This window comes from Cryptomeria japonica, chromosome 4, assembly GCF_030272615.1.
Source record: "Cryptomeria japonica chromosome 4, Sugi_1.0, whole genome shotgun sequence".
Lineage (NCBI taxonomy): Eukaryota > Viridiplantae > Streptophyta > Pinopsida > Cupressales > Cupressaceae > Cryptomeria > Cryptomeria japonica.
The window spans coordinates 656648602-656667193 of NC_081408.1; the positions used below are offsets into that span (position 1 = coordinate 656648602).

The following is an 18592-nucleotide window of genomic DNA, read 5'->3' on the forward strand; positions in this document are numbered from 1 at the left end:
ACAATAACGACTTAATCTTCAAAACCTGTGGATCAATCAGGCATTCATGTTCATGCCCCCAAATAACAAAATCCAGAAAGCGTGGAAGGAACTGCTCATTGATTGCATTCTTTGGATTTGTTTTGATCCTGTAGTGCAAAGTCAAGTTACAATTAACTGAACACTGTTTCAATATTATTGTTCACCTGAAACCCAAATGCATCTCTTAGATAGGCTTGGGAATTTAATGCAAAATTCATTAGCATTTAACCCAAGAAAGCAACAGAAATGCAGAAAATTACTGCTTTCGCCCAGTAAACAATAGAAAGTTTAAGCTAAACTAAGCTACCTGTTTTGGTGGAGTACCAAAATGTTGAACCAATCTGACATAGGGCATCCCTCCTGAGGTTCAGGTCGCATCCATTGAACAGCATGAGGTGTCTACAAGAGAAAAATTACAGTTCAATGAAGGACTTTTGTCTTGAGCATTACATCGAGTCAAAATGGATGATTTTTAAACTACCTGAAACATCCGATTAAGCCGCTCGTCACGTATATTTCCAAGGCCATAAAGAGCCACTGATGTAACATCCTGCTTAGAGCGATACAATATTTTATTTCTACCAGTACATAACACATGCACCATAATTGTACAAGGTTTCCTCATACTTTTTCCAATAAGAGGAATAATTCAAGGAATAAATATTTTAAATCGATGTATATATTAACAAGTTTATCATTGGAATTCTCTGGTGAGAAAGTAATTACCTTTCTTATGAGTATCGGATAAAGAGTGATCTGACCAACACCAGAGCCTCCAAGAACCATTTTTCCAAAGTAATTCACAAGATTACATGCAGAAAGAATATCGATTGCAGAAAGATTATCCTGTCACGAATATAGTAAATCAATTATATCTATATACTAATCCCAGCTGCTGAAAAAAAGTAATAAAATGAAAAAAATCAATATTAGCAGTGGGCTAACATCCAAGCAACAGTTATAGAAGTTTACATTATTGGAAACAAAACATTCAATTTATTTTGCCTTTGTCAGCTCAAAATTTTCTGCCACTACCTTATAGAAAAATTCAAATGAACACAATTGCAGCAGAAAGCTTTGCTGTTCTTTGATATAAATGTGTATATTCCATGAATTAGAATCTCGATAAAGCACTAAAAAGACATAAGTGCATGAGACATTAATCTTTATTTATAATACTGATCTATAAATTACATTAGATAGTCCATTAGGTACTTCATCACTTAAAGATTTAAGTAAAGAAAGAAATAATTAACTTGTCAGTTGTAAGAATTAAACTAGTAGAATAGAAATGAGAGCAATACCATACACACAAAAAAAAATAGAATTCACCCTCAAGAAACCCGTTTATGGGAGAAAACTCCAGCAAATGTGAGCTACCACTCAACCTCTCAATTCAAATGGCAATTACAGTCCTAGTCAATTGGCGCATAACCAATAATGAATCTCAAGAACTTCAGACCCTAAGGGCTAAGGCCACTAATAAGCTCCCTTGCGAGTCTATTCACCTTACGGGGACCAACTGTTGGCCTATATTTTTGGAACTCCCTTAAAAATCTCCAACAACAATCTTCCTAAGAACTAATTTTTCTATCCCCCAACTTTGAATATTTAACATGAACATAAACAGATGTACAGACCATCAAGAAATGCTCGAAAGTGAAGGAGCTGGAAGAGGACCCAGAAGCAATTTTTGATACATATGGACCATTACTCATACACACGACGAAACTGCTGCTTGTCATCAGTGGTGATGTTGAAACCAGTATAGCTGACAGCAAAACCACTGTTAACTAAGACCACCACTTGTCCTGCATGAAACCATCACTATCTAGGATGAAACCACCACCTTAAAGAAACCCATGTTTTCACACAAAACTACTTGAAACCTTCATTTTTCCTCAATTTTTCTCTGTCCTCTGCTCCACATGTTTCCAGAAAGCTGCATTGTACCTTGCCATGAAATCTGGAACACAAAACTGATCCTTTTACAGATCAAATACCTACCATAATGTTAGTAGAGCTACTACTGTCATAAAACAAAACTTCCTCAAAAGGGATGGTAATGCCCTGACAGTTATAGGTTAAACAAGATGAATTTTCCGGTTAGAGCTTATGCATCCCTAATGTCGGCCATTGCAGTAAGGGTTTGAATGAAAAATACAAGCTATTAATAATGATACAAGAAAATTGCCCCTCAATCTTAATTCTACCATATTCTAGACATATATTTCCTTTTTATCCAACACCTACATTGCTTACAGAATTATCGGTCAGAATAACAGAAGATAGAAAACATACTGAAGTCTCCAGAAGACCAAAATATGTCAGTGAAACTCAAAATTACAGGCATTAGACATAACTTGAAGGCACAAAAATTACAGGCTTTCCAAATAATTCATTTCCATACATCAGTTATTCCCTCAAATAAATTGTCAAACATAATTTCCTATAAATCTGTTTTCCTCTTCTTCATCATCAAATTCATCTCTTTGTTCTTTGTTTCACCCAAAGAGAACTGGGGAACTAAGAGTCCTTTTTCGTGTCTATCAAAGCGCAGACGGTTTACAGTCTCATTTGATTCATCCACTCAAATCATGATGGCTTCCTCTGCTCCCCCAAGTCCACACATCTCAAGTACATCCATGTCCTGAAAACTTGTACTTTTGGAGGTGGAACATGTCCCCATGGAACACTATAAAAAAAAAAGAAAATTTTAAAAAGCAAATTTTTAAAAAAAACTTGAAAATGACCTACATCACTTCTAAATGTTGTTCAGTTCATTTACAAGCACAAACAAAGAGAAAACAAAAGCATTTGAAGCTAAAATACTAAGTTGCAGGGTTCGCCGGGTTCAGGGCCTGGTACTGGTCCGGTCTACTTCAGGTTCGGGTCCTGGTCCAGTTTGCCTTTGGGTCCGGCCAGGATTCGTGCCCAGGCGAGCTGGTTTGTCTGGGGCAAACCTGTATGCCTGGGCACCCAAATTTACTATTTTTTTACAAAATTTTATAAAATTTATAGCAATGAGGATTTCTTGTTTGTAGAGATGTGTTTTAAACTTGCAGATTTGTGTGATTGTTTTGCAAGTTATTATGCAGGTTTAAGACTTCAAATTATTAAGAACAGCAATACACATTTGATAGATTTATTCGTTTGTCTGAAGCAAGGTAAAACAGAGCAGCAAACAATTGATTTCTGAGCTCTTACTTGTTAACCTACTGGAGCAGTGCTCAATCACAACAGCAGAATACCCATGCATTAGCTCATTCTGATTTACAATCCTCGGCTTATGAACAGCAACAGAAATATTCAATTTCCTGAGCTCACTTATGATTTACACACTTAAGCAGTTGGACTCACTGAATATAGAAATCCTTGAACTTGTATCAGACCTTACAATCTGAGATATAAACAATACTTTTAATAGAGTAGCTGATCTCCACACAGATTTAGAGTCCCAATCTTCTCCCAAAATAAACATAAGCTAAATTGCAATTAGCTTCTTATTCCCACGCCACTTTCATGATCATCAGTAGTTTGATATGATTTGTATACATTCAACACTTCTTCAATTGTAAGTCACAGACAAAATCTAACAAGTTTATGGTGGTTTTGTTGTTTATATGATGCTATGTGACATTCTAATCTTAATATATAATTTTTACATTGTTTTTGTACTAACGAACCCAAACCCCTTTTCAAAATTTTGTCAAACCAGCGAACCAGTGCCCAAACCCGAACCAGCAACTTAGCTAAAATACAATCCATTGAAACAAAAGCTGTCAAACAATGTTAAGGCCTAATTACTACTCTGTGGCTTCAATTATTCTAAGGGTTTTGAGTTTAGACTCTTGGGAGCTTGATTAAAAGGGATAAAACTATGAAAAATGGCATGTGCCACAAAGGTTTGTGTGGTTTAAAAGCCCTTAATTTAGGCTTGGTGGCAAGAGTTCTCCCCCTCAACCCCACTAGAAGCGTTACCCATAGACCACCACGAGATTTGCTAACCCTCAACCCCATTGGGGTTTCCTGCCCCTAAAAGCTCCACTCTAGCTTCAAAAAGCAAAAAACAAAAATTATTTTGTGCCATGCTGGATGGAAAAGCAACATTCTTTTATTCTCTAAATTGAATTACATTTATACTTTTGATTTGTTAACTTCATCCCAATCCTAATGAATGCTACTATGTCTATAGGAGCATTGCAAGTTTATTTGAGATACAAGCACAAGAACCCACAAAGAGCTAGTGATGTTGAGATTATTGAAATAGTCTCCTCACTACCATAGTTGTAATGTCACTAATGTTCCCAATAATAATAATAATAATAATAATGGTCAAAAGGCTATGAAATCAAGATTTCTGAATTTGACATATTCAGATTTATCAGGGCTGCTTTGTGGAGTTGCTTCAGCAGATATAATATTATATTCCATGAATATTCCATTATAACTTCTACTGATTTATTTGAGAACATTATATCCAAAGACATTGCTGCAATTTAACTATTAATACAAATGATCAAATGAATGAGCGGTACTGTATATTGCCAGCCATACACCTCTAAAAGGGAAAGAGGGTACAACTTCTGACAATATCTGACACAAATTTGTTTGTCTGATGTAATACCCCTACATAAAGACTTATTCGAATTAATAACGTTCTTATATTAATGTTAAATTGTATTATATATGTGCCCATCATATAATTAATCATTACCGTTAAGAATATGAAAGCAATCACTGCCGTCAAAATTAAATAACTAAAAATTACTATTAGAGGGCATCGTTTTATGATGGAAGGGCATCGTTCCAATAGCAAAACAAATCATTATGGAAAGGCACTTAAACAATGATTAGTTCGAGTTAGAAAGAAACATTACAATTGCGGTGAAAGGGTGTGACCCCCTTTGAAGGGATAGCCACATCTAAAGTATTTTCTCTCCTCAAAAGGAACATAAAGGTATAAAGTAGAGAAGACCAGATAGAAAAATTAGGCATGGAGGAAGTTAAGAAAAAAGAGGGATATAAAAAAATATATAAAACAAATAATACCAATAAAATCAGATCGGACCTGATATTGAGTTACAGGCAGTAACATTCTTGATCTGGGTAGTATGCATGGTATGCACTTAATATGTATGCTTATTGCTTAATATAAGAAGCCTGCTGATGTTCTTACAGAGGATTTAATACTATTATAAATATTAATGATATATATTATAATTATAATTATTATAATATTTTTTTGGAAACTACTCTGCATTAATATATATTATAATAACACCTGAAAGTAAATAAAAATATATAATATATATTTATAATGTCTTAATCAGACAAATAACATTACTTGATAATAAATCAGAAAGAGCTTATAACAGTAAGAAGAATTTGTTTATATATAATTCTTGTTACTACTGTCAGTATTTAAGAAGTTGGGAATTGAGATGTTTCCAAAGAGGGGCAGTCTAAATCCAGACAATAGGGTGACAATAGGGTGGGGATCAGCGTCCCGAGAACCTTGAGGGACAGGGTCCCAAGATAGGGTAAGGGCTTGGATCTGTAAACTTTGAGAGAACCTATTGTATTTGTATCTAATCACTTTGGTAACATTCACATCCTCTTCTTCCTTAAAACTAAAGTATTAACAAAGTTTGACACTTGCATTAAGAATCATGGATGTATAAAAGACGAGCAAGTTACTTATTAATAAATTAATTGATTGAACTATGGAATATCACTGATTTGATTCATGTTAAGATAGAATTGTCTCCTAATCAGTTTAGTTTAAGTCGTAAGTACATTGAAATAGGTTAAGTATGGTTAAAACAGGCCTAAACCTAGTAGGGGACATTACAATAGTTCATTTACTCCATGTGGTTTTTGTTTTTGATGCTAAAGATGTCATAATCCATGAGTTGTGTACAGCTAAAACACTTGAAAATGTTATGACCCATTAATTTCAAATCATTAGAGATGCTATTGAGGAGGTTGGCCCTAAGTATGTGGTGCAGATTGAAGAAACGCAGCCTATGTGTGGAAAGTAATGGGGACATATATGATGAGTTCCCTGTTGTGTACATGTCATTGCTAACCTTATTCAACGAAGAGATTTTTGGGACTTGTAGATACCAAATAAGTCTCATACTTCATTATCTTGGAGAGGATGCTTGAGTTGCAAGAGGCATTGCAATTAATATTCATGATACGAGAGTGGAATTAATAGCCTAAGTCTAAGTTAGAGAAAGGGAAGAGAATGAAGGAAAGCTAAAGTGCAACATTTTTTGTGCTGACGACATATACATTCTATTAATCGTATCTTTAATTTTGGAAGTCATTGGATATGGGTATGCTAATGCTCCAAACCTAAGAGAGGTGCATGAGTGCATTGACAACTTTCTTGGCCAAATGAAGGCTATCGTATAAATAAATTACCACACATTGCAATTCTGTAATTAACACATTTCGCCTATCATTCAACAAAAGTAAAAGAAGTTCAACAATTCTTTGCATGTGGCTGCTTATGCACTGAACCTGAAGTGGTATGTGCAAGGGCATGGCAAAGTTTCCCCTACGGTAGATGTTGAGATAAAGGCAATCTTCATGAATGCACACAATAGGGACCAAATTTGCCACAGTTAGGGGATGTCTTTAAGAGAAAATCTCAAATAGGTAGACTATGGCATAGGAGGACCCAAAATCTATGATGGACTCTGCATGGGCCTCATTCATTGACAAACTCACTAACCATTTGCCTCATCTCAAGTTTTGAGCTCTTCTACTCTTGAGAGAAATTGGTCTACATATAGCTTCAACCCCTATGTCAAAAAGAACAAACTTACCTCTAGGAGGGCGAAGATGATTGTAGTTGTACATGGTGCCTTACATCTAATTGATCATAACACACTTATTTACAAAGAGAATCCAACAACATGATGGGATGTAGAGCCAAAAGAGCTAGCACAAATTGACGACGATGCAACAGATATAGGGTTGGTTTGGAAGAGCTTTGAGCTGGATGGGTATAGCAATTCTGATGACAAGGAGTTTGCCACGACCTTTGGGGATCAAGTACATAAATGTATTTCAATTTTGATTGTGATCATCATATTGACCTTTTGAATATAATACTATATAAATATTTGACATTCTCATTGTGCAAAGCATTATGTTTTCTATTAGGCAGTTTACAATTTGATTTATTATTTCTTATACATTTTTTTATAACAAATTTTTCAAGTACTAAATAATATTTGCAACACCATCTTTTAGGTCCTTGGTTCCCCCATCCCCAAAAGCCATCCCTGCGTTACAAAACTTTATGGAACTATGGTTTATTAAGTCTCTATAATTTATTAAAGGGGTAAACACTTCAAATCATTATAAAATCTCTCTATTTCGTGGTTTTTAAATTTCCCAAGTCTGAGTCAAAAATCAGTCTGCCGGGTCCAAGTCTTGTAACTATGACTCCACATAGCATATTCACCATAAAAAAAAACTTTACTGAGTTGATATGGGTGCAAACTCAAGCCTAATCCAAGAGCAGTTTGGGTGCTATACTTGCCACAATAGTACTCCTGAATCCTATTCAATAGTTTGCCTGCCTCTGCCCCTCCCAAAAAAATGCAAACTCACTTGAGACTCAAAGGCCTTATCATAACTGATCTGTGATTCATTTTGCCACCAAATTAATCACTTTACTGTAACATATCAACATATCCCTGTGTCATCACATAACTGATGGATAGATAAATGGATAACAGATGAGTAAAAGGTGATGGATGATTAACGACTGTGTTAGGATATAGCTGGCATACCCACGCATAACTGATCTATTCGAACATAACAGATAATTACCCACAAAATTAATTTATTTCTGCATAAATGATTTATTTCTACAAAGCAGATATAATCCTGCACAACAATATAGAATTATTAATGTGTAACACAAGGGTGAATGAATCAAGTTTCATAACACAATTTCCTTTATAGAAAATTTGCATTGTTTAAGCTTTATTCATACACAAAGTGGTTAGATGGTGCATAACTTGTCTAAGACCCTAAAATGCTACCCACAACATCAAATACTTAGATCACTAACATAAATAATGACTAATATATAACTACTAATTTGAGTGTTATTACTCCAGAATTTTTAAAAGCATAACTGGCATTTATATTTTACCCCTATAATAATCCAAAAGGCTTATCAACCTAGAAGCAGACAAAGCTCAGTAATAAAACGATGCAATAATTAGATAACTATAAAGCTTGAATGAAATAGTCAAATCAGGAAATACATGTATGTTCAAGGATTTGCAGGTACACCTAAAGAACATGAGAATATTTATATATTTAGAACTGTTGTTTCCTTTATCTAGAATCCATTTTTGTAGTCATGTGATTGATGTATACTTGTATAGGTGATCAAAGTAGCTTCTTTTTTATAAGTCACTTGTGTCTTTAAAGTTTATTTATTGAAAGGTGTGTGACTAAAGCTTTAAATCCTTGACAATATCTATCTTTCATGGTTTTTTCAATTTGCCGATTCTTTGTTGAGTCTTGGCTGAGTCTGAGCATTGAGTCTCAGTCTCAGTCTCAGTCAAAAATCAGCTTGCCGACCATGTCCAAATCTTGTAACACTAATTCTGACTTCTCAGACATGTCCTAGGTGACAGATTCCTGAATAGCACATCAAGAACAGACTGCTATGCCACATAGGGCATATATATGTTCCTACTGAGAAGTGTCAGGAGATGGTCTTAGAAGCTCACTACAGTCAGAGGGCAGGTCAATTTGAACTATAGAATAAAGTGGGAATTTTTCACAAGTACTTCTATTGGCCCAAATTATGTCGTGATGTTCCTATATACATCAGTTCTTGCAGTCTATGCCATTGCAACCAACCAATCAAAAATAGGGTCTGTACAAACCACTGTCAATCCTTGACAACCTTGGCAGTCTGTTTCCATGGATTTCATGTCAAGTCTTCTCGTAAGCAGCAGAAATGGTCACAATTATGTACACGTTGTAGTTGACAAGTTCTCAAAATGGTTGTCCTACTCCCATTACCCTACAAGAAAGGGATATCTGCAGAAGACACTGCCAAGATATTCTTTAAAAAATGTATAGGTCCATTTCAGTATCAAATAGGGACAATAGGTTTCCCAAACTTTTTTGGTCTTCATTTTGTTCCATGATGAACAAAAAAAATTCAAAATCCACAACAATCCATCAACATAGAGATGGGCAAATACAGGTTGTCAACTGCAGGATTGTGCCCATTCTCTAAATATATCATTCCTTTTTTAATTTTCAGGTTCCTTTCTACAACTTCCAGATTTCTTGTGACCACTATTGGTAGTTTACATTCTTTCATGGCTTTAACCCTTTTGTTTGTTTTACCAGATTGCTCCTCTTTTGGCTTTCAACTCAAATGTGAGGATTCCTACATTTATTAGTAAAATATCTCAACAAGGGATAAAATCAATAGTCAGCAGTCTAAACCAAATTCAGCTTTACATCAGTGATAAATAGCATCCAATAAATTTTTGTTTTATGATAAAATTATGTAAAAATGCATTGTTCACAAACTTTGTAATCATAAACAAGTCTGTTAGGGGATTAATCAAAGCTTTTACATACTGATTTGTGCATTTTTCCCATTTGTCAAAGATCTACACAAGCCAAATCCCCTAAACAAGGGAAATTGCCTTGTACACAAGTCACACATTGGGGCAAGAAATGTTTTTAAATGGTTTAATTCCCACGGTACACTTTCGAGAGCTACAGAAAACCTTGAAGGCAAGTAGTTTCTTAAGTCATGAGAAGTTTGATATAAGAATTAAAATCCTAAAGCAATACAAAGTTTTGAATGTGAGATTCTTAACCCGAATGGCAAAATTCAAATAGTTGTCAGACTAGGTATTATAAAGGATTGACATACCACTCCTGCTGGATCATCATGATTTCCATGGATAGTGAATACTGGCAATCCAACATTGAAATTAGGATCCTCATAATTAACATGTCCAAATCTGCACCAGAACCATCATTTATTTTGTGTAAGATTCAGAAAATGTTTCAAACCTTGACAAGAAGTTCAAATAAAACGCATGGAATAATGCATTTCTGATTATTTGAGACTCACTCCAAATGGAATTAGACTCAAAAGGAAAAGAAAATGAGACGTGTTGTACAAAAATCTATTTTGAAATAGTCTACACTAAAAAAGTTATGTAATCTGTAACAAATCAAGCTCTCTACAATCTACATAGTAAGTATATATGCATCAAAATCCTTTCAAATCTCAATGACATAGCTTTACCTGAGTTTACCATTATTAATATTTGTAAAATTCCATAGTAAATGCAAGCTAAGTAGGAAACAAATGTGAAGTATTTCTTCTATGTATATGTATTTAGAGTCTTAGACACACTTCAAAGTGAGAAAATATGTCCTTATTCCATGAGGGTTGCAACAATATTGAAATGACTGTCTAGTACAGGAGTTTTAAAACCAGTTACCATACACATCTGATACTCAATGGAAAACAAGCCATTTTTCAGAGAATAAGGAGATTGCTGCAAGATTGGCCCTTACTATATCCCCAGAAGCACAAAAAAATAACTCCAGAACGTTGCATCCTCTCAACCAGTAATTAGACTGAGAGAACAATGGAGAATCAAATGATGGTGTTACAATCCACAAGAAAATGGAGTAAGTCATAATCACTTTTATTCAAGGTTGCATGGGTATGGGGGTACTTGGAGACTTTGGAGACTGGTGCTGGTACTGGTACGGCTATTTTTTCAAAATAGGAGACGTGGATACTTGGAGACGCCAATTTTTTTTAAATATAATTTAATAATTTATAGAAATTCTGAAAATATAATGACATTGAACATTAAATATAATATAATAATTTAGTAATGGTTGTTGCAACGTTTTAAGAAATCCCTGTGGCCTATGTTTGTTTTGAGCATTGTTTTTTTTCCATTTGTACTACATTTTGATTTTTTTGTTGCCTGTGTTTTGTTGTTTTTAACATTTTAAGGTTTCCTTTTCTTTTGTTTGGCTTGGAGACGGTGGGAGACGTGCAGATACATTAGCGAGAAGTCTCCTCTCTATGGAGACGTTTCCAACGAAGTTTCCAGTGCGGGAGACGCGTCCGAGTCTCCGGTACGAGTACCCAGTGGCTGGGTACGAGTACCCATGCAACCTTGCTTTTATTGTTTTGGAAAGACTAGAAAATGTTAGCCAGCATTTGGGATTATCTTGAGCGGGGAGATATTTATTTCTTTTATTGCTGATGGGATCTCACCTACACAATTTTACAGCCCCCAAAAGAAGAAAACACCTAAATAAAATTATAGCTCATGGATGTATGAAAACTTCTTTTTGAGCACAATATAAAAGTAGTTTGATATCTTTCAAACTTTAGATATAGTTTATTTTTCAGAAATGGCAACTAGGTGCAATTTGATAGGATGTCTATAGTCTATCTGTTGCCAAGGGAATGGAGTGAGAATAAATCAAAGAGAAAAATTCATTTTTCTTTTTCTACAAAAAACTTGAGTTGTGTTGTAACAAGGAAACGACATTCTACAATTTGTTGAGTCATGTAAGGGTCTTTATTTAAATAAAAAGAGGGAAGAGAGGGTAGGAAATAAAAGGGGAATTGAGAATTGTTGGTGTAAATAATTATTCATCTTGGATATTATTACACCTTACTTAAGTTTACTTAGGTACATGCATTTCATAGTAGTTTGGGTATGAGACACTTGGGTGTTTGTGGCACATTGGAATAGTGTGTGTAGGAGAATTTCCACCTTTTATGGTGTGATCTTGTTGTTACACTCCACATTCAATGGGCGATCCACCTCATGTGGACTATTATATTATTTCTCCTACCTACCCACACCCATTTCCTACCTACCCTTGTTTCTTATTGAGCCACATGTCATGTTTGTGTGCTCACATATCCGTATAGCCTTGCCTATATAAGCAGGCTCATATTCATTGTAACGATCGATTGATGATCCAGTTGATTAGTATTTTCATCTTGATAGAATACAGTTTATTTCTATCATCTATGTTTCTCTCTTATTTTTGCTTTCCATTGCCTCTTGATCTTGGCAAAATCTCACATGGTATCATACCCATTAGAGTGTCATTGGTTTGCTAATTGAGAGAAATTTGATGCTATTTGGGGTTGTGTATTTTGGAGTTTTCTATTGCAGGTTATTATTGAAGCTTGATTGTTCAAATCTGAGGTTACCATTGGATTGAGGAGGTCTAAGAAAGTCATTTTTGCTTTTTGTTTCATCCAAATCGGACTTCAGAGGCCAAATCTAGAGGCATTTGAAATTTGACGCTGCGGCAGAAATTTTCCAGAAATTATAATTTTGCAGGCATTTTTCAAATAGCGATATCTCATTCATCCAGACTCGTTTTTTCGAGCAATTTTTTTTGTTTTGGGGTAGAATTTCGTGTTATGTATAGTGGTCCAAGAGTTTTCTGATTTTTGGATACAAGTTTTTCAGAAATCATGAAATCCCAATTTTTACAACTTTGGAGGCTTCGTTTGGGCTCATATGGACTCATTTTCAAGTGCCATTTTTTTTGAAAGTGCATATTTTTTCATCTACTTTCATAATCTACCATCTATTTGCAGTGATTTTAAGTAGAAATTGTACTTTCAGTATTTGGCCATTTTTTGCATATTTGGTACTTGCATTTTGCTTGGATCTCAGTTTAGATCACTAGCAGTATTTGTTGAAGTCTCTTAGATCTCATTTTGAGAAGTTGTAAATTGAAATCAAAAGTCCACTTTGTCTTGTTTTGCAAGTGGCCCATTGTATACGCATTAAGTATAAAGTGCCAAAATCACTATTTTGGGGGGATTTCTTGATTGAGTATTTTGGGGGGGTGTCTTGTGTGATTGTGTCTCTCTCTATCTTGTGTTTTTTCATTTTGGTGCTATGGGTTCTCCTAAATTTCCACTTTTAACTCCTCATAATTATGCATCATGGAAAATTAAGGCATGGAGTAAACTAATGGAAAAATGACTCATTCATTATGTAAATGAAACTATTACAGCACCACCTGATCCTAAGGCTAATCCTAATGCTCAAATTGAATGGCTTACTAAGAATGTTGTGGCACTTGGAACTCTTAGAAAGTATGTATCAAATGACCTCATTTTTCACATTGATAAGTGTACAACAATTGAAGAGGCTTGGGATATTTTTAAGAAATTGTATGGTCAAGTTGATGAGATTGAGGGCTACAAGCTTGATAGTGAACTTACAACATTGGATCCCAAGGATTTTGATACAATCCAAGATTATGTCACAAAAGCAACTGAGTTAAGAGCAAAGCTAAAGGATTGTGGAATTGACAAAAAGGATGCTCAATTGGTTTATAACTTGTTGGACAAGCTTCCTTCAGAGTATGCAGCCTTTCTATCTAGCTTTCACACCCATAGGTTAGCTCAAGGTTCCTCATACACTTCTCCCTCATTTGATTCATTCACGGAGATGTTGATACTTGAGCAATCTAAGTTGACCATGATGGGGATTCTCAAATCTTCAAAGTCACAAGCTTTGGTGGCTAACAAAGGGAATCAAAGTAATCAAGGAAAAGGCAAGAATCAAAAGCAACCTAAGTCTAAACCACAACAAGATGGAGCACAATCTTCCTCTCCACAACAAGGTGATTCACCATTCTCACCTAAGAGGAAATCATATAAGGACAACCTTTTTTGTGGATATTGCAAGAAGTCAGGACATGATGAACATCATTGTTATAAGAAAGATATTGATGAGTTGAAGAATCTTCTTGAGAAGAATAGAATCTACCTACCTTCTAGAATGTCTACATCGGCTTCTTCTTCCAAGGATAAAGGAAATGATCACTCTTTTGGGACAGATAAAGGAAAGGGACAAGCTCATTGTGCTACTACAAGTCATGATTCAGGGAGATGGCTTCTAGATTCAGGGTCTTCTCATCATATGGCATCTTCGCAGTCTATGTTTTCTACATTTGAGCCTTGCCACATGCCGCAGATTTTGATGGGCAATCATACATACATGGATGTGATTGGGAAAGGATCTATTGCCATTGGGGATAATTCCTTCAATGATGTGTTGTGTGTACCCCACTTGACAAATAATCTTCTTTCCATCTATCAAATCACACATGGAGCAACTAGGAAAACTGTGGAGTTCACACCTGATTCAGTTATCATTAGAGACTTGGAGAGTGGAGCTATCATTGCGACTGGGGTGGTTGATCATGCATCTCGGTTGTACTCTTTTTCACATTTTGGTCCTATTGATGAGGTTGATTCTTCCTATGTTGATGATTCAGATTTTGAGGAGAACTTTGGGCATTTGAACTTAGGGATTCTCACATGTGACCTCGTTCTTGAGCCTTGCATTTCATCTCCTTCTCTTGATATCACATCACCTATTGCACCTGATGATGCAGATAGTGCGACAGTTTTTCCTTCATGTGATTCAGTGCAACAGGATATTCATTGTCTTCCAACTTCAGATTCATGGGATGATTACTTGACAGACATTGCAGGTTTGTTTGTGGAATCCTACATTGCAGGTTTGGGAGACATCATTGATGACATTCATCTTCTCTTTGATGAAAATGATCCTTCTTTGATTGTTGCGAGGGATCACTCTGACCCTCTTGTGCATTCTCTACATGATCAATCTTTAGAGGTTGACATGATTGTGGATACTTTTGTACAACACTTGGAGGAGGTCTCTTTATCTTTTGAGGAGACATGTGAGTCTTTGGGACATGTTCTACATCCATCTCCACTAGATCTTGGAGTGCCTTTTTCAGAAGTGTGGCACAGTTTACCACCTTTGGAGGGGGTACCTTTCAGCATCGACATGGGGACACTTGAGCAGTTTTCAGAGATTCCTTTCATCATGAGTATTTTTGTTTCATCTTCCCTTCATGGTTGGGGAGACTTCATGGATACATCTTTGGTTTTGTTTCTTCCTAAGGGGAGGAATGTTGTTCGACGTTCATGGAGCAGTTTCTTCATTCATCTTCGAGCTTCTATCATTGGTGCAGATTCAAGATTGAGGGGGGGCTTCCTAGTCTCTCTTCTTCTTCTCTCATATGGGGGGACTTTTTCCTCACATGGGGTTTTGTCCTTCACATACTTCTATGAGAGTTCTTTGTATCTAGTTTTCATCTCTCTTTTGGGGGAGGGTTTTTTCCCATTGGGTTTTTCTCTCTTTCCCCGCTTTGTGAGAGATTTACTTGCATTGGTTTTCATGCATTTGCATTTGTAGATGGGTACCTAACATGGCCTCGTAGTCGGGACCCATCTTGCATTGCTTAGTTGCATTGTAGACTTAAAGTGCATTCCCCTAAGTTGCACTTAAGGGGGGGTGTTGGTGTAAATAATTATTCATCTTGGATATTATTACACCTTACTTAAGTTTACTTAGGTACATGCATTTCATAGTAGTTTGGGTATGAGACACTTGGGTGTTTGTACCACATTGGGATAGTGTGTGTAGGAGAATTTCCACCTTTTATGGTGTGATCTTCTTGTTACACTCCACATTCAGTGGGTGATCCACCTCATGTGGACTATTATATTATTTCTCCTACCTACCCACACCTATTTCCTACCTACCCTTGTTTCTTATTGAGCCACGTGTCATGTTTGTGTGCTCACATATCCATATAGCCTTGCCTATATAAGCAGGCTCATATTCATTGTAACAATTGATTGATGATCCAGTGGATTAGTATTTTCATCTTGATAGAATACAGTTTATTTCTATCATCTATTTTGTTTCTCTCTTATTTTTGCTTTCCATTGCCTCTTGATCTTGGCAAAATCTCACAAGAATAATTAAATTGGAGGGGGGATGAATGTTGATGAATTGATCACCACATCCCCTTTCTGTATCTATGATGTGGGAGTGGATTTGTAAGTATTGGAACCAAGCTTTTGCCTCACACAAAGAGTAGAGGAACTAGGATGTCCCCTGCCCCTATTCTTGCCTGCTTTCTAGATGAGATAGTAATTCATGTAAGGAAAGTGTGAGGCTGCCCCTCGATGATTGATGTGACAATAAAGAAAGAAATTGTTCTATAGGTGATTTCTCTGAATCCATGGCCTACTAAGTTGCTGGTCTGGAGGATCATGCATTTTCCTCATACAATGACTAAGGAATGGAATCTGCATATAGGAGAAGATATCCTTTCCGTCTCTCTTTTTGTTTTGATACAGCGTTCCACGGAAACGTATTCCCCCCCCTTTTGAGCTGTGTTTTTGAGACGGGGACGTTTCCGAGACAGGGAAACGGGGACATGATGTCTCTCGCCGTCTCGCCACAGATGCTCCATCAGAGATGGGGAAACGTCTCCCAAGGAGACGTCGAGACACCCCCAAGTCTCTTTGGGAGACATCTCGGCGTCTCCACATCTCCTTGGGAGATGCCTAGGCGTTTCTCGAGGGGCGGGGAGACATCCAAATGTCTCCTATCGCCCAAACGTAAAAAGGCATGAAAAAATTAAATTTAAAAAAAAAAAGTGTTATTTTTGGGGGTTGAAAGTAGTTCCATAAGGAATTCGTCTATTAAAGCACTATCTATTATCTTCATTGTCCTTAGGTTCTCAGATTAGATTCTCTAACCCTTGTCCCTTTTGTCTTTTATTTGAAGTTTGAATCATTTTAGTATTCAAGTTCCAATTGCTTTGTAGAAGTGAAAAGTGTAAGTCCCTTTTTGTAAACAGTAAAATCAAATCATACACTACGTCTATCCATTGCATTGTCTAGATATAACATTTGTAAACCTTGGGGTAGCCTTATTTGATCACATTGTTTAGCATTTAAGGTTTCCTTGTTCAAGAGAGGATAGAATACTTGGTATTTTATTCTATGTTGGAGGGTGTCACAAAACATGCATCAACACAACCCTAGCACCAAAGCTCTAATACTATGTTAGAATGTGCAAAACAAACCATAACCCAAAATCTAAGCCAACGAAATAGAAACTATTAAATTTTAAATACAAATAACTATGAAATCAAATTAGCACTACAATGTTAGATTGTTGAAAGAGAAATGCTAATGCTCACAAAGCAAAAAAAGCATTAAGAAAGCTCACAACAGCACGAATTAATTAAGAGCTGGAAGAGGATGCATGAATCAAGGAGATGACAAGTCCAAAAGGCATGAGTTAGCTCTCAAGCACTATCAATCAAAGAGGTGAGTCAAATCAATCTAAATAAGACAAAGGTGGCCTTAAAAAAAAAAAGACAGTGCCTAACTACCGTCAATCAAGGGTTGATGAAATGGCACTCATGTACCTCAAGTCGAGGTGTACACATGTCACTATTAACTACCTAGGAGAAAATAATTAAATTTTCACATTATCCTGAATAAACTCGTTAAAAAGGTGCAATATAACACTTAGGATATTACACAGCCAAATTGAATTAAATATTACACCAACAAGACAAACCTTTGCCTATAGCCTACGTCTCCATCAACTTATCTTCTTTCACAATAAGGTCTTCCTCTCACATTGTGAGGCCCCTCCTTCAACTATAATCACTTTATGCTTTCATGATGTTTTATGATCTTGTTAGATGGTTCATGTTATTGGGTATAAACATTTGTGTGTGATCTTATGATCTTTTATTTGGATTTTGAGATAAATCTAGCATGTCCTATATCTTTCATTATGTTGCTTGTACTCCTCAGAAATATTGATAGTTGTGGTTTGCTCATCATATGACTATACTGATTCATATGTGGGAGTTGATTTATACTATATTACTTCTTGATACACTCTAGTAAATCAATGACGATTAAAGGGTATGAGATGACTTGTGGAGATGACACACATGTTGTCATTTCTAGCATGTTTAGATTTAACCCATTTTTAGATCAGCCCCAAGTTAGTTAGAATGCTTTCTTGGTGCACTTCGAGCATTTACTCTTTATAGGGTTTTTAAGATTTTAATTGTTCATTGTTGGCTGATATTGTTACCAAATCTATTGTTAAGTCCTATTGACCTTTTTTAATTATTCGCAAAGATTAATACAATTAACTTCTTTCTTAAGTGCTTCATTCCTTCTTTGATCCCCACCTACTTCATTTTGAATTTATTACCTTTTTTACACTTTTAGTATTTTTTAGATATAATCTTTCTCTATTAAAGGATATCATGTGGATTTCATCACCACAAAAATCAAGTCTGAACTAAAATATGTATAAAACACCACGGATACATGAAAAAACATGGAAAATCAGAAGTTGACCTTTCAGATGTTTCCAGCAAGTTTCTGGGGTGTTTTGAATTGCAGAATGGGGAATAACTAATAAGGCCCCCCTGAGACTTTCCTGTGACATAGTTTATCACAAAAAATACTCCCTTCACATCCTTATATGCCCATACAGGTAGCATTTTACAATGGCCGAATAAGAGATTCCATTCAACAAATGAAAAATGAAAATTTCAATCATGGATTCTTCAATCTAGTGATATACTTGAAGAGAAAAACGAAAACTTCATA

General features: G+C 35.8%; 1 protein-coding gene across 6 annotated transcripts in view; it reads right to left on the bottom strand.

Moving 5' to 3' along the window:
- The window catches only part of LOC131053573 (double-strand break repair protein MRE11), a 103958-nt gene that overhangs the window by 58549 nt on the left and 26817 nt on the right, over positions 1-18592 (bottom strand). For all 6 annotated transcript variants that reach the window (XM_057988197.2, XM_057988199.2, XM_057988196.2 and 3 more), the window contains 5 exons: positions 9965-10055; positions 748-867; positions 503-571; positions 329-420; positions 26-128 (listed from right to left, as the gene is read on the bottom strand). In XM_057988197.2, coding sequence (XP_057844180.1) covers positions 26-128; positions 329-420; positions 503-571; positions 748-867; positions 9965-10055 — 475 coding nt within the window. The remainder of the gene's footprint in view (positions 1-25; positions 129-328; positions 421-502; positions 572-747; positions 868-9964; positions 10056-18592) is intronic.